Source organism: Caretta caretta, chromosome 7 (genome assembly GCF_965140235.1).
Source record: "Caretta caretta isolate rCarCar2 chromosome 7, rCarCar1.hap1, whole genome shotgun sequence".
Lineage (NCBI taxonomy): Eukaryota > Metazoa > Chordata > Testudines > Cheloniidae > Caretta > Caretta caretta.
Window position 1 is genome coordinate 24,823,803 of NC_134212.1, and position 13,729 is coordinate 24,837,531.

General features: G+C 48.2%; 1 protein-coding gene across 1 annotated transcript; it reads right to left on the reverse strand.

Moving 5' to 3' along the window:
* Positions 1–289: 289 nt before the first annotated feature.
* On the reverse strand, positions 290–2,498 carry LOC125640428 (protein SPMIP1). Its single transcript, XM_048858936.2, has 2 exons — positions 1,955–2,498; positions 290–750 (listed from the first exon to the last, which is right to left on the reverse strand). Exons 1-2 carry the CDS (start codon positions 2,409–2,411, stop codon positions 632–634), a joined length of 576 nt encoding a protein of 191 aa, XP_048714893.1. The 5' UTR covers positions 2,412–2,498; the 3' UTR covers positions 290–631.
* Positions 2,499–13,729: the final 11,231 nt, after the last annotated feature.

Consider the following 13,729-nt stretch of genomic DNA (forward strand, 5'->3'; position numbering starts at 1 on the left):
TCAGGGATTCCACAATATTAGTTTCTCTAGTAATTTATAGGCCTGGAAACAATTAAAGGAGACTTCCTGCTACTATCAAATTTCAGTCAAATGCTAAGGTTATTTGTGGGGATATTAGATGCTATATAAAATTAAAGAAAATATTTAAAGGAGTGATCTTTTAGACATATTACTACCTAGAAATTTATTATCACTTTCACTGAATGGATTTTATTTCACTCGGTTTTGTGTTGTTTAGTTCTGCCCAAGTCACCGCTGTGGAACTATGATTGTTCAGCTGTAGACGGGCTCTTTAAATTTTTTAATGTGATAACCTAGACAAGGAAACAAAGTGAAAACTCCAAAGTTTTCTACATTAGAGTAATAAAGTTACAGGGTTTATGTTGCAGGTACATTTAAATCCAGAAGACAGCCTGAAAATAAAACAAAATTAGTTTCAAATGAATACATTAGAAAGTTAAAAATATACAGAGACTAGAGCAGGTTCTGAATTAGAAACCTTAAACTGGTCTCCCACAGAAACAATTAAAGAGGGAAATAATTACAGAGTTAGCAGATCTGACATAAAACCAGTCACACTGGCAACAGCACGGAGTTTTGCATTTCGAATGTTTGTAATAAACACCAAAGCTCACGACAGCCTGTCACTTTTTGATGGATGATGGAAGACTCCACTTCTGATGTAGAAAGTATCCTTTACAATTCCAGACCTAGCATGAAGTGGAGCCTTGATTTCAGTAATAACGTCCCCTAAAAAATAAGCACATTTGATTAGCTTTTACGTCTGAAACAGTCTGACAATTACATTATTGTATGCCGTGTTGTTGTAGCAGTGTCGGTCATGGGATATTGGAGAGACAAGGCAGGTAAGGTAATATCTTTTATTGGACCGACTTCTGTTGGCAGATGAGACGAGCTTTCCAGCCACACACAGCTCTTCTTCAGGTCTGGGAAATGTGCTCAGAGTCTGAGCATTCGGACTACTTTCCCCAGACCTGCAGAAGAGCTCTGTGTAAGTTTGAAAGCTTGTCTCATCTGCCAACAGAAGTTGGTCCAATAAAAGATATTACCTCGCCCACCTTGTTGCTCTGATAATTACACTGACATTATGAAAGGGCAGAGGCAAAGCTGAAAGTGACCTTGGGCCCAATCCTGCAAAGCTCAGAGTACCTTCAATTCCAATGAAATCAAAACTTCACAGGAGCCCCCCATAGTGTACTGGTTGCATTGTGCCCTATTTGGATCCCCTGTAAGATTGCAATTCGGTATGTTAATAAGAGTGAGGCTCTTGACTCTGAATGACCTAAGCTTTGGTAAGCTTTCATCAGATACTTTTAAAATGTAACGTACAAAATGCATGCATGTGTTCCACCAGTGACGGAAAAAGACCAGACTGTACTGGGGCCCTTGGCAGATTGCCTTCTGGGTTTGTTGCTGGTTGGGATTTTGGCCAGGAACAGAAAGGGTCCACACTGAGCCCCCTCCTCTCTCAAGCCCCCTTCCTTTCGTATCCTTCTCTCTGCATGGAAGAATTGATGTTCTGCTACATTTTTCATCACACCACACACTGAACACACTGACTTTAAAAAAATTAAATATACAAACCCCAGCTGGTTAGGCACTGGGGTCAAGTGAGGAGGAGATATAGAAAATTATATCCTGGCAGTAGAAACATGCTTAACTTTACTCTCATGAGCAGGCCCGTTGACATCCATGGGATGACTCTGGCGAGTAAAGTTAAACACATGTGTAGGCACTTGCTGAATCATAGCTAGAGAGATCAGCTAGTAACTAGAGGGAAACATTTTGGATTAACTACTTTTGTTGTTTTTGTTCCAGCTGGATCCAAGAAGCAGGGGGTTGGGGTAGACAGAGAAGAAACGGGTTGAAGAACATTAGCTAGTGTTAAATTTCCAACCCAAACAATCATTCTTTTGGCAGCCTTCCACCTTACCTAAGCGCCAGCCATACTCCCAGGATGACAGGACTGGATAGTGGAATTTCTCCTCAGGACTCTTCAGCTTTCTCTCCTGCAGGTACAGGTGCCTCCCTTGGCCTTCCTGGGAGATGCCCTGGTACAGCAGATGCTTGGTCTTGGGGGTGGCAGGTCTCATTTCCTTAAGAAGGGGCTCCTGACCCTTATCCTCCTGCTTCCTGGGGAGGCTTACCCCCTCCCCCTGCTTCTTAAAGCCAGTTTCCTCCTCCTGGGTCCTAGGGGGACTGAGCCTCTTCTCCTGCTCCTTGGGAGGGCAGATAGCAGGTAGAATACATTTCCTCCTGGGGCCACTGCAAGGCTCTAGCCTGGGGAACTTGTGCCCATACTTTACCTTCCAGCTGACCCTGCTAAAAGCCTCTTTCTCAATCAATTCTTTCCAGCGGTGCTGGTCCCTTGTGGTCAGTAGACCCCTCATGGCCTGGAGCAGGAGGTTAGCTAGCCGCTAGCTGCTGTGTGTTTGGTACAAGCTAGTTCCTGCAGCCCCTGGTGTCCAAGGAGACGGGCACGCAGGAGCCAGAGGAGCAGGGTCTCAAGTTACAGCCACCTCAGAGGAAGTGGAGGAGAAGGGGCACTGCACTCTCCCTTCGTCTCAGCTTCTCTGGATATTGAGCAGGATATTTAAAGAGGTGTCAGTGAGCCCTTTAGTACCCCTCAAGCTGAAAATCCAGATGAGCTGCAGGTTGGGGTCAGCCAACAGGTGGAACTAGTTACCCACTCACCAGCTCCCTGTGGCTGCAGAGTTTGTGAATCTTGGCAACAGCAGCATTACAATTCATGTCCACTCCCAGGCATAAAATACCCCCACACTAACCCACCCTTTGGAGCAGCTGAAATCTTGTGCAGATCTTATTAGCACCTTGCTGTGCTGCAGGGAAAAAGCAAAGGGCTAGATCCTGATTCTACTGACATCAACAGCAAAACTCCCTCTGACCTGAACAGGGCCAGTATTGCACCAGCATGTGTGCGTGTGCAAGGGATTTGTGAGAAACTTGAGTTCCATGGGTTTTATTTGTGTGGGTTTGAACCAAACCAAAAACTCAAAGCAAAACTGGACAGAAACTACCAGTTTCACTGTGTTTGGGATCAACTCCAAAAGAGTTTCTGGGTTTCCCCTAACTTCCTGGTGGAACTAGACATTGGCCCTGGGTGGAACCTGCTCTCGGTGCCAGGTGCATAATGCAAATCAGAACAGGGCAAGTTTTGATTGATTCTGGGTTTGTTATAGAAGTTTCCAATCACTGAAAGACCATATCTATGATGCCGGTTATAACAATTGCCACAGGCATGGATCAAGTCCCACTGGAAGACAGGTAAAGGAGATCTCTTTCCTTACTAACTGATATTTTCCTGCCAAAGAGAGTACAATACACATACACACTGGCTAGATCTTCTATTTTAAGAAAAATACTTAAAACAAATTACTACATGTGTGGACAGCAGACTCCGGTAAAGCTAGAAATGGAATCCTCATGATCACAAAATTTTAGTATCCTTATTCCAGGGAGCATAAAAAGAAAAGGGAGGCTGTGTGGAGAAATAAATCCATGCAACTTTTTTCTTTTATCCTTTAATCAGAGTGAGACAGCAACCACACCCATAATGAAGTGGAAATATTTAGGCCCTGGAGTTTAGCCACTAATTAAGTTCCAAGTTCCAAATCTCCTCCTGAATTTCAAGAATTTCACAGTGAACTATAATTAAAAAAAAGGAGTGAAGTGTCTTAAATAACACTTTCATGAACTGCTGAATTGTCCCTTTTGAAATTGTTGTGCCTAAGAGCACAGCAGAGAATACAATACAGCTTTTGTGTACAACACAAAAAAAGACACCCACAGCAAATAGGGGACATTTGACATCTATAAAAAAACATTTGAGAGAGTTTTGCCATTTAATAAGTTCCCTCCTACAACCAACATGAGACTTTGTTTTCACAACATTCATTATACCACATACAATGAAGCCAAACAAAAAAATGCCCATTTGTTTTGGTCAGGAAGGGGCAGAGGCTGATGGTGTTGTCAATGTCAAATCTACTGCATGTGTGGATTACTCCAGGAGAAAGTGGCTGGTCACCCACCCTCCCCCGCTCCTGAAATCCCACTGATGAGGCCGGGGTATTCCAGCAGTGATTACAGAAGCAGCATTGTTTTTAAAACTAGGCTTCTGGCATTTTTTCAAATTTTTGGTAAAAAAGGGTGTAACTGGAGCCAGGATAAACACAAAAGGCCCACAAACACCACGTGGAATGTCTTTTACTGTTATAAACTGCGACACCTGATCTAGTAGGTGAGGGTTGGTTGTTTTTTTAAAAAACTTGTTTTAAACACTGATGCTACCCACTTCAATCCATGTTATTACAAAGAGCCCAGTGTTCGTTTTCAGTCAGATTCCTTCATTTTAATCATTTAGCCACGTGAGACGGCAAGTTTTATTTGTGCAACGGCGTTATCACGCAGCTCATAATTGTGCAAGTTCCACTGGTTACTGTTTTTAGATTACTCTGAAATGATTACGTATTTCAGGCCCCCACATCGGCAACTGAGTGCTGTGCGTGCATGCAGTCTCATGGACTTCAGTGGGGCTCTGTGTAGGAACAGCGATGCTTCCATCCAGTCAACTGCAAGATCAGTGACTTAGTGATACACGGAGCTTCCGTTCATTAGAACATAAACATTCCTTTTCATTATGAGGGCACTTGGGTTTAGTTTGCACAGTAAATAAGACTACAGTATTAAGTAAGCCTGTTTGTAAGCCTTTGATGTTGCTATTACCATTGTCCTATAGAACCGTGGATAGAATATAAACATTTCAAGTACTACTTCAAACTATGTTTCATTTTGATACAATTTTCCTGTCTTTTCTCATTTTATAGGGGGAGATAAATAGCTCGTGAGTAAAATCTATAACACCCAGAATTAAACAAAAGACTTAAGCAATGTTTTTATTACTATTGTCATGTTTGTATGCATACACAGATGAGAAATTTATTACCTGATCATTTTGTTAGCAGCTTTTCTCCTCATTCATCGCTAATGGGTAATGCCCCCCCTCTGGAATTTGGAGATGGCCAGTGTTGTTTCCGGTGCCTCTAGAACTCTGAAACCTAGAACTAAGCCCTCACTTTCAAGTCAGGCCACCAGAAGAGCTCTTGCAAAGCTTTAGAAATTCTCCAGCAACCATTAGCATTAAGACAACAACGTGTTATATTCATTAACCTTAGGACAATGATGTCAAATTTCAGTTTGTATTCTGGTCATTTACCAGATTACCAGGGTGGGAGGAATGATGAGAGCAGCGGCTGACAGACAGTTATCAGGTGAGAAATTTCTTATTCTGCTTTACAGCTTCTTTCCTCCTTCATCTCTACTGGGAAGCAGGGAGCTGTGAATGACAGAAGTGGGAAGAAAACAGTTTTATTCACTAAAGTAGAAATAATAGGTGAGAATGGAGGAGTCATCCCTCCAAATATAAATCAAGAGTTTTGTAAACTAAGGGCATGTCTACACTTGCCATTTAAAAGCACAAAACGTCCCTTTTTTGCGCAAAAACCATGGGAGTATCTACACTTGTTAATGACAGGTTTCAGAGTAGTAGCCATGTTAGTCTGTATCCGCAAAAAGAACAGGAGGACTTGTGGCACCTTAGAGACTAACAAATTATTAGAGCATAAGCTTTCGTGGGCTACAGCTCACTTCATCAGACATTTGGGAGTAAAACTCAGAAGTTTCACTGCAAACAGAAAACCACCACTATGAGAGGCGTACAGTTCTTACCGCTGATCCTTTTGCGGTGATGGGAAAGTGAAGACACGTTCTTCCTGTGTAAACACCTTTTGGCCTCCAGAGGATTTCCCCCAGTGCCAAAAGTGACCACTCTGGCCAGCACCTCTGCTGCTCTGGCGCCAGGTAAATGGAGGTCCGCTCCTCCCCACATAAAGCCCCGGGAAGTTTGAAAAGCTCCCTTTCCTGTTGCGAGTGCTCTTCTGGCCAGGTGACCATGACTGCTAGCAAACTATCCCCTGCTTGGAGCAATGCCGAGCTACTGGACCTGACCAGTGTTTGGGGAGAGGAGGCTGTGCAATGCCAGCTGCGTTCCAGCCGTAGGAATTTCAATGCCTACGAGCAGATTGCACACAGCTTGCAGGAGAAGGGGCATAACAGGGACACACAGCAGTGCAGAGCTAAGGTGGATACTTCTGCATGTCTGCAGGCAGTGGCTAGTGGCCCTAGCCAGGAGGAGAAGGTCAGAGATGAAGAAGAGTAGGCTGAGGAAGCTGTGGAGCCTGTTGCTGCCTGCACTCAGGGCCCCTTCTCCGCTCTGTAGGCGTCCAGCCAGTGTGAGCGGCCACTAGCTGCTGAGGCAGAGGCAGGAGAGCAGAGCTCTGGTAAGTTGCTTTGCTTTGTCAATGCATAAGGCAGGTAGAAGGCACAGAAAAGTACTAAGGTGTTTGTGTGTGTCCTCCCTTCATGCTAGCCCTTTTCAGAACCGGCGTTTGCAATAAACCTTCTCACCCTGCGTTCCCTCACCATTGCTGGGTTCCTGTGCATTGTGGGTGCTTGACTTTTGTCACCAAGACAGTGATTTCTTATCAGGGGTGTATTGCAATGTACACAGTGATTCCTGGATGTATGTTTCACAGTAATGTGTTGCTTTTGCCTCCCCAGAAATGACTGTGGAAGACCCCCCCACTGTAGCAGACTGTGACACATAAAAAAGAGGCCAAGATGCACTAAGGCAGACATGTTTTGTGAGGTGAGTCTGCACTCCCAAGCGGAGACTCATGATAAAAATAAATGGAGAGAAACCATGACAAAGAGGAAGAGAACTGAGACCAAAAAGAGAATAATGCTTTCCCTAGGGAAAGCATTAGAGAGGCTAATCAGTGTTCTGGAGCATCAGACAGATATGTTGTATTCTCTCATTACACTGCAGAGTGACCTGATTTGTGCCCGCCCCCGATTGCAGAAAGTGCAGAATTCTTTCCCATGCCCTCCCCGAGCTCCCACTGCACATTCTTGTAGGCTCGCTGCAAATTTTTCCATTTCTCAACAGTCCACATCCCCAGACAGCTTGTCAAATGACAGCTGGAGTTATACACAGCTGTGAGGTGTACAGGCCCCCCACCCTGTTAACCACCATCACGGAGGATGGCTTGTAACATTATCTGATTATAACATGACCATATGGATCACTGTTGCAACCACTGTTATATATTTGCAGCAAATATTGTACAAGGTTGTCAAGTGAGGTGTCTATGAAAAGGTTATGATTTGCTGGTTATGATTATGGTATCTGTATGCATGTATCATTTTTGTATTTAAAGTTATAAGTTTTGGCTTTATACCTGGATTTCAAATGTTTGCTCCTGGGGTAACACCCATGAAGTAATTAGCCAGCACATCTTGGAGCGGCTATTCAAATTGAGTGGTCCATTGAAAACATTTAACTGATAATGGACAATGGGAGACACCTATCTATATTTGAAATTTCCTGCTGTGACTAGTGGAAATGCATGGACATGTGACTTGCCTGTGTAACTCCAAACTCCATCTTGTTGTGATTTTCCACAGTAAGAACAATGGGATGTCCTCCACATGGCAAAAGCTATAAAAGGCCCCGGAAACACCTCCATTTTGTCTTCAATCCTGCTTATCTCTGGAGGAACTTTGCTACAAACTGAAGCTCTAAACAATGGACTGAATGACCCATTCATGCTGTAGATGTACTTCAGAGGCTTGACTTAAGCCAGCAGTTCATTCCATCTCTGCTACAAGCCTGAACCAAGAACTTTGCCATTACTATATGTAATTTTAACTCTCAACCTACCTTTCTTTCTTTTTTTTTTATAAATAAGCCTTTAGATTTTAGACACTAAAGGATTGGCATCAGCATGATTTTTGGGTAAGATCTAAGTTATATATTGAGCTGGGTGTGTGGCTAGTCCTTTGGGATCAGAAGAAAAGACAGTCACCTTTTCCGTGATTGGTGTTCTTTGAGATGTGTTGCTCATGTCCATTCCACAGTAGGTGTACGTGCTCGCCATGTGCACCGGTGTTGGATGTTTTTCCCCTAGCAGTACCCATAGGGGAGCACCCCTACCGACCCCTGGAGTGGCACCGCCATGGTGCTGTATAAGGGTGTGCTCCTCCCACCCCTGGTTCCTTCTTGCCGGACAACTCTGACAGAGGGGAAGGAGGATGGGATGTGGAATGGACATGAGCAACACATCTTGAAGAACACCAGTTATGGAAAAGGTAACTGTCTTTTCTTCTTCTCGTGATTGCTCATGCGCATTCCACAGTAGGTGATTCCCAAGCTATACCTGTAGGAGGTGGGTAGGAGTTCACAGACACTCGGGATGGAGAGTTGCCCTGCCAAACCCGGCATCCTCCCTGGTCTGGGAGACGATCGCATAATGTGAGGTGAACGTGTGCACCGCAGACCATGTTGCAGCTCTAGAAATGTGAGCTAGAAAGGTAGCCGACGAGGCTCGCGCCCTTGTTGAGTGCGCTCTTACCATCAGTGGTGGGGGAAGTCCCGCCAGGTAGTAACGAGTACGGATACATGAAGTGATCCAGCTGGAAAGCCACTGAATGGAGATCGGCTGACCCTTCATTTGTTCAGCCGTGGCAATAAACAGCTGAGTAGACTTCCTGAACAGTTTTGTCTGTTCCAGGTAAAAAGCCAGAACCCATCTCACATCTAGCATGTGGAGACGGCGCGCCTCACTAGATGCATGAGGCTTGGGACAGAAGGAGTACCAGAAGGAAAAATGTCCTGGTTTATATGATAGGCAGAGACCACCTTGGGGAGGAACAAAGGGTGTGGGCAGAAGCTAGATCTTGTCTTTATGAAAACCATATATGGGAGTTCAGAGATCAGGGCCTGGAGCTCCGAGACCCTCCTAGCAGAGGTGATTGCCACAAGAAAGGCTACTTTCCATGAAAGGTGGGACCAGAAGCATGTGGCAAGTAGCTCAATTGGAGGCCCTGTCAGCCTGGCCAGAACCAAGTTCAGGTCCCATTGTGGAACAGGGGGCCTAACATAAGGAAATAGATGATCAAGGAACCGACCGGTCATGGCATGAGAAAATATTGCATGGCCTTGCACAGGCGAGTGGAAGGCCGATACGGCTGCCAGAGGCACTTTGACAGATGAGGGTGCTAGACCTTAGGCTCGGAGATGAAGGAGGTAGTCCAGTATTACCTGGAATGGAGCAGCCACTGGTGAGATGCCGCAATCGGCGGCCCATCGAGAGAACCTTGACCATTTTGCTAGGTAAGCCTGACCTCTGGAGGGCCTCGCTGGATGCCCTCCGAGCAGGTCCTTTCCTCTTGGTCTAACCATTGAGTGATCATGCCGTGAGGTGGAGGTTGGGGTGGAGGAGGCAACCTTGGTCCTGAGAAAGGTGATCTGGGCGGCTCGGCAGCGGCCACAGGAGGCAATGGACAGGTCTGTCAGAGTCCCGTACCAGTGTTGTCTAGGCCATGCCGGGGCGATTAGGAGGACGCGAGCCTTGTCTGTCTTAATTTTTTCCAGGACCACATGGGCTCCCCACCCCAGGTCCAATGCATCCGACACCAATTCTACGGTTGGGGAGCAGCTCCTGAACAGGACCCCTCAGAGCATGTTCTCCGGGGTGGTCCACTAAAGGACGGAGGCTAGTACGGTCTCTGGCACGGTGAGGACTTTGTCCCACTTGTCTCTGGACTGGGAGAACGTCGAGGCCAGCCAGAGCCGAAGGGGCCGCATTCTGAGTCTGACACGGCATACCACGTACTTGCATGCTGCATGGGACCCAGGAGCTGGAGGCTCGCCCTGGCCATTGTCACAGGAAACCTTGTGATCGCCCTGATGAGATCCCTCAAGGTTTCGTACCTGTCCGGCAGAAGGGAAGGCTGATGTCATGTCAAGAATCGCGCCAATGAACTCTATTCATTCTACCGGTTACAATGTAGATTTGATGTTGGTTATGAACAGCCCCAGTGTGGTGCATGTGGGCAGGAGGAGTATTATGTGGTCCTGTACCTGCCACCTGGAGCTGCCTTTGACCAACCAGTTGTCAAGATAGGGGAATATCTGGACCTCCTTACCCCGACATCTGAGGAAGGCTGCCACCACAGACATACACTTTGTGAAGACTTTGGGTGCTGTTGAGAGGCCATATGGGAGGACAGTGAACTGGTAGTGCTCCTGTCCTAACATAAGGAAATGCCTGTGGCCCTTGAATATATGAATGTGTAAGTACGCGTCCTGGAGATCAAGAACGGTGTACCAGTCTCTGGGATCCAGGGAGGGAATAATGGAGGCCAGGGAGACCATGTGGAACTTGACCATGTACTGGTTTAGACCTCGCAAGTCGAGGATGGGCCTGAGGCCCCCTTTTGGCTTCAGGATAAGGAAATCGTGGGAGTAGTACCCTTTGTACCTGAACTGCGTGGGCACCACCTCCACCATTTCAGGTGAAGGAGCTGCCTCACCTCTTGCTCGAGTAGGCTCTCGTGAGAGGGGTCCCTGAACAGGGACGGGGAGGGAGGGTGGGTTAGAAAGAAATTGGAGGGTATAGCTCCAGGAGATGGTGTTGAGGACCCAGCGGTCTGAGGTCAGCAGCAACCACTCCAGGAGGAATGTGTAGAGACTGTTGGAGAAGGGTAGGGTGGGCGGATCCCTGGTGCAGACTGGTAAGTCGTCCCCGGGCATCCCATCAAAATAGGCACTTACCCACCTGCTTGCCCTTAGAGGGGCCAGGCTGGGGGGCAGACTGAGACTGCCACTGTGGATGCTTCCTATAGGTTCTAGATTTCCTGTGAAAAGGTTCATGTCAGGAGTGGGTGGCTTGGCTGGGGGCCTGCTGAGGTTTGAACTTGGTCCTGGCCGGGGCCAGGACATAGAGGCCAAGAGTCTTTAAGATCATGTGAAAGTCCTTGAAACCGTGTAATTTTATGTCCATTTGCTCCACGAACAGGGTCTTGCCGTCAAAGGGGAGGTCCTGCAGGGAGGTCTGTGCCTTGTTGGACAGCCCAGACAACAGAGGGAGGGCCACCCTAGCCAGCGCTGTGGCTGAGGGAACATCAAAGAGGCAGTCTGCTGGCTCCTCCACCTCTTCAGCCTGTGAATTGAGACTTGAGGCCACCCTTTTCAGGAGCTCCTGGTGGGCTTGTATGTCCTCCTGGGGAACAGGAGGAAGGGGTGCCGTGATGGTCTCATCTGGGGAGGATGAGGATGGAGGCATGGTGCTTTGTGTTCCCACCGGTGCCGCAGTCCCCAGCACCTGGTCCCCTTCTAAATACAGGGCCAGGGAGGAGAACTCCGCTGACCCCCTCCTGGGGGGTTGAGAGGGAGGCTGATGGTCTGTCTGAGGCCCTGGCTACTGAGCGAGCCACCTGCGGGGGTCTGCGTCGGGGCCCATGGGGTCCACTGGTATCAGGGCGCTGGCCAGGGAGCCTGGTGCCATTACACTTGCTGCAGCACCATTGGAGTGGGCTGCCCCACCAGACTCGTCTGGTCCGCTGACTACCGGCTCCGAGGGGAGGCTGGGCTGGTGCATGAACGGCCACTATCCAGGGATGGGGATGAGTCACGGTGCTGAGAGTGGTGCCAGACCCGAGACAGTGAGTCCGGTGTAGAGGAGCGGGCGTACCGTCTGTAGCGGCTGCTCTGGGAACAGCTCTGTCGGGCAGATCTGCGGTGGCCAGTTGCTGGCAATCTATGCCTGGAGCTGTGGGAGCGGTGCTGAGCTGGGGATCTCGACCGGGATGAAGAGCGCAAGCAGCGTCAGTACCCCAAGGGGCTACGGTGGCTTCTCAGAGTTGGCGACCTCCGGTGCCATTGGTCCCTGTCGGGCGTGTTCTGACCTTGAGGCCTGCACTCCCTAGATATGGAGCGGTGCCTCGAGTCCCTGTTGCTCGACACCCAGCCAGGTGGCAACTGCAGTGTTCAGAGCACTGGTTTGCCTCTGGACCAAGGAGCCACTGGGGTCAGTGCAGCTGGTACCGGAAGAGACATTATGTCTCGAGCCGCCTGCAGGGCCTCCGGCATGAAGGGCACCTGTATGTGGCCACTGGTGTCTGGGGAGGTCGGCTCAGAGTGGGCTGTGTTATTCCGCTCTACCTGAGTCAGAGGCCGCGAGCCCACAGGGGATCGAGGGCTGCCCAGCGCGGGTCTAAGCTCGCCCCCAGCCTTGTTCCGGTGTCTTGACAGAGAGGATCACTTCTTCGTCTTCTTAGAGTGTCCCATGGAGGGGGAGCGGTGTCGGCTGGTGGAAGGCACCGCTGGGTCGCCGCGCACCGAGGTGCTCGGTGCCAACTCTGAACGGCGCAACGGTGTCGGGATCAGGGCTGACTCCATCAATATGGCTCTGAGCCGTATACCCTGCTCCTTCTTAGTCCGGGGCTTAAACAACCTGCAAATTTTGCAGCAGTCGCTGATGTGGGTTTCTCCAAGACAGCATAAGCAACTAGTGTGCGGGTCAGTACTAACTAAACAACAGTCCAAACAGGGAAGGCTACAGCAAAGAGCTGGAGCACAGCAGTTCCGAAGCACCGTCACTGGCGGCAAGAAGGAACTGGGAGTGGGGGAGTGCACAGCGCCCCTTATACCTTGCCATGGTGGCGGCACTCCAGGGGTTGCTGGGGGTGCTCCCCTACAGGTACTGCTAAGGAAAAAAATAGCATACCTGCAACAACTTGCGAGCCTAAGTCCTTGGCATTTTAGATGGAATGAGATGAACACGATACAACTGGCGTGTGTATTCCATGTATCTGAGATACATCTTCAGAACCTAGAAATATCCATTCATGCCATCATAGAACAAAATAGAACTATTTCCCAGGAATCGTGGAAAGAGGCTTACCTTGAAAGAATTACTTACCCTGCAGTGACTGTGGTGCTTTGAGATAGTGTGGTCACTTTAGGTGAGTATGCACCCCATTCACACAAGACCAGATTTTTGAATAGCATTGTCTTTGGGGGCAGCACATGGGTATCGTGCTCCTGCGAGAGGTAATAGAGGTTCCACCAAGCTAGACTGGGTTACTCTTTAAGGCAAAGCATGGGATCTAAGGAAATCTAGACCTCAGAGACCCTAGGAAAAGGGAGGGGCATTGAATGAGCTGGGAAAGACTGCCCAGTGTGTCAGTGAAAAGCTGAGAGGTAGGCGCACGCACAGAACAGAGGCAGACTGCTTTCTCCAACTCAAGGGGATCCCAGATGTTATAGTCAAGCGTGTGTTGCTACTATTTGCTCTAAATGCTTTATAGCTTTAGGAAAGGCATAAATGATGCTTTGAGTTGCCAGTTCTGTGTCACTGCAAATGTATGCTGTTACAGGCTCCCAACAGAAAATGTGTGTAAGTGCCCAAGCAGAGCTGGACTTGTGTCATTAATACATTTAGGAACGCACCAGGGGGGAGGGGGGGGCGGGGAGGCTGCAGCCCAAAGATCTAGTCTAAGAGTTGTTTGACTGAGTAGTTCCACCCAAAGTGAGGTACAGATAGCCTGGTCTGTCCCCTAAGGGGCACACTTGAGAGGGACTCAAAGGGGTCTAAGATACAGTTTGCCTGGTAACCATGACAGACTGCAGAGATGAACAAAAGACTGGCCCATTTTAAGCATCTCTAAGATCTGTCATGATGTCAGTAATCAAGGATTTCAATACTGAGGTTTGGACTGGGTCCAGACTGTTGGGCCACCCATATTGAGAACCTCATCCATTAGATGAGTACATCCATCTGGT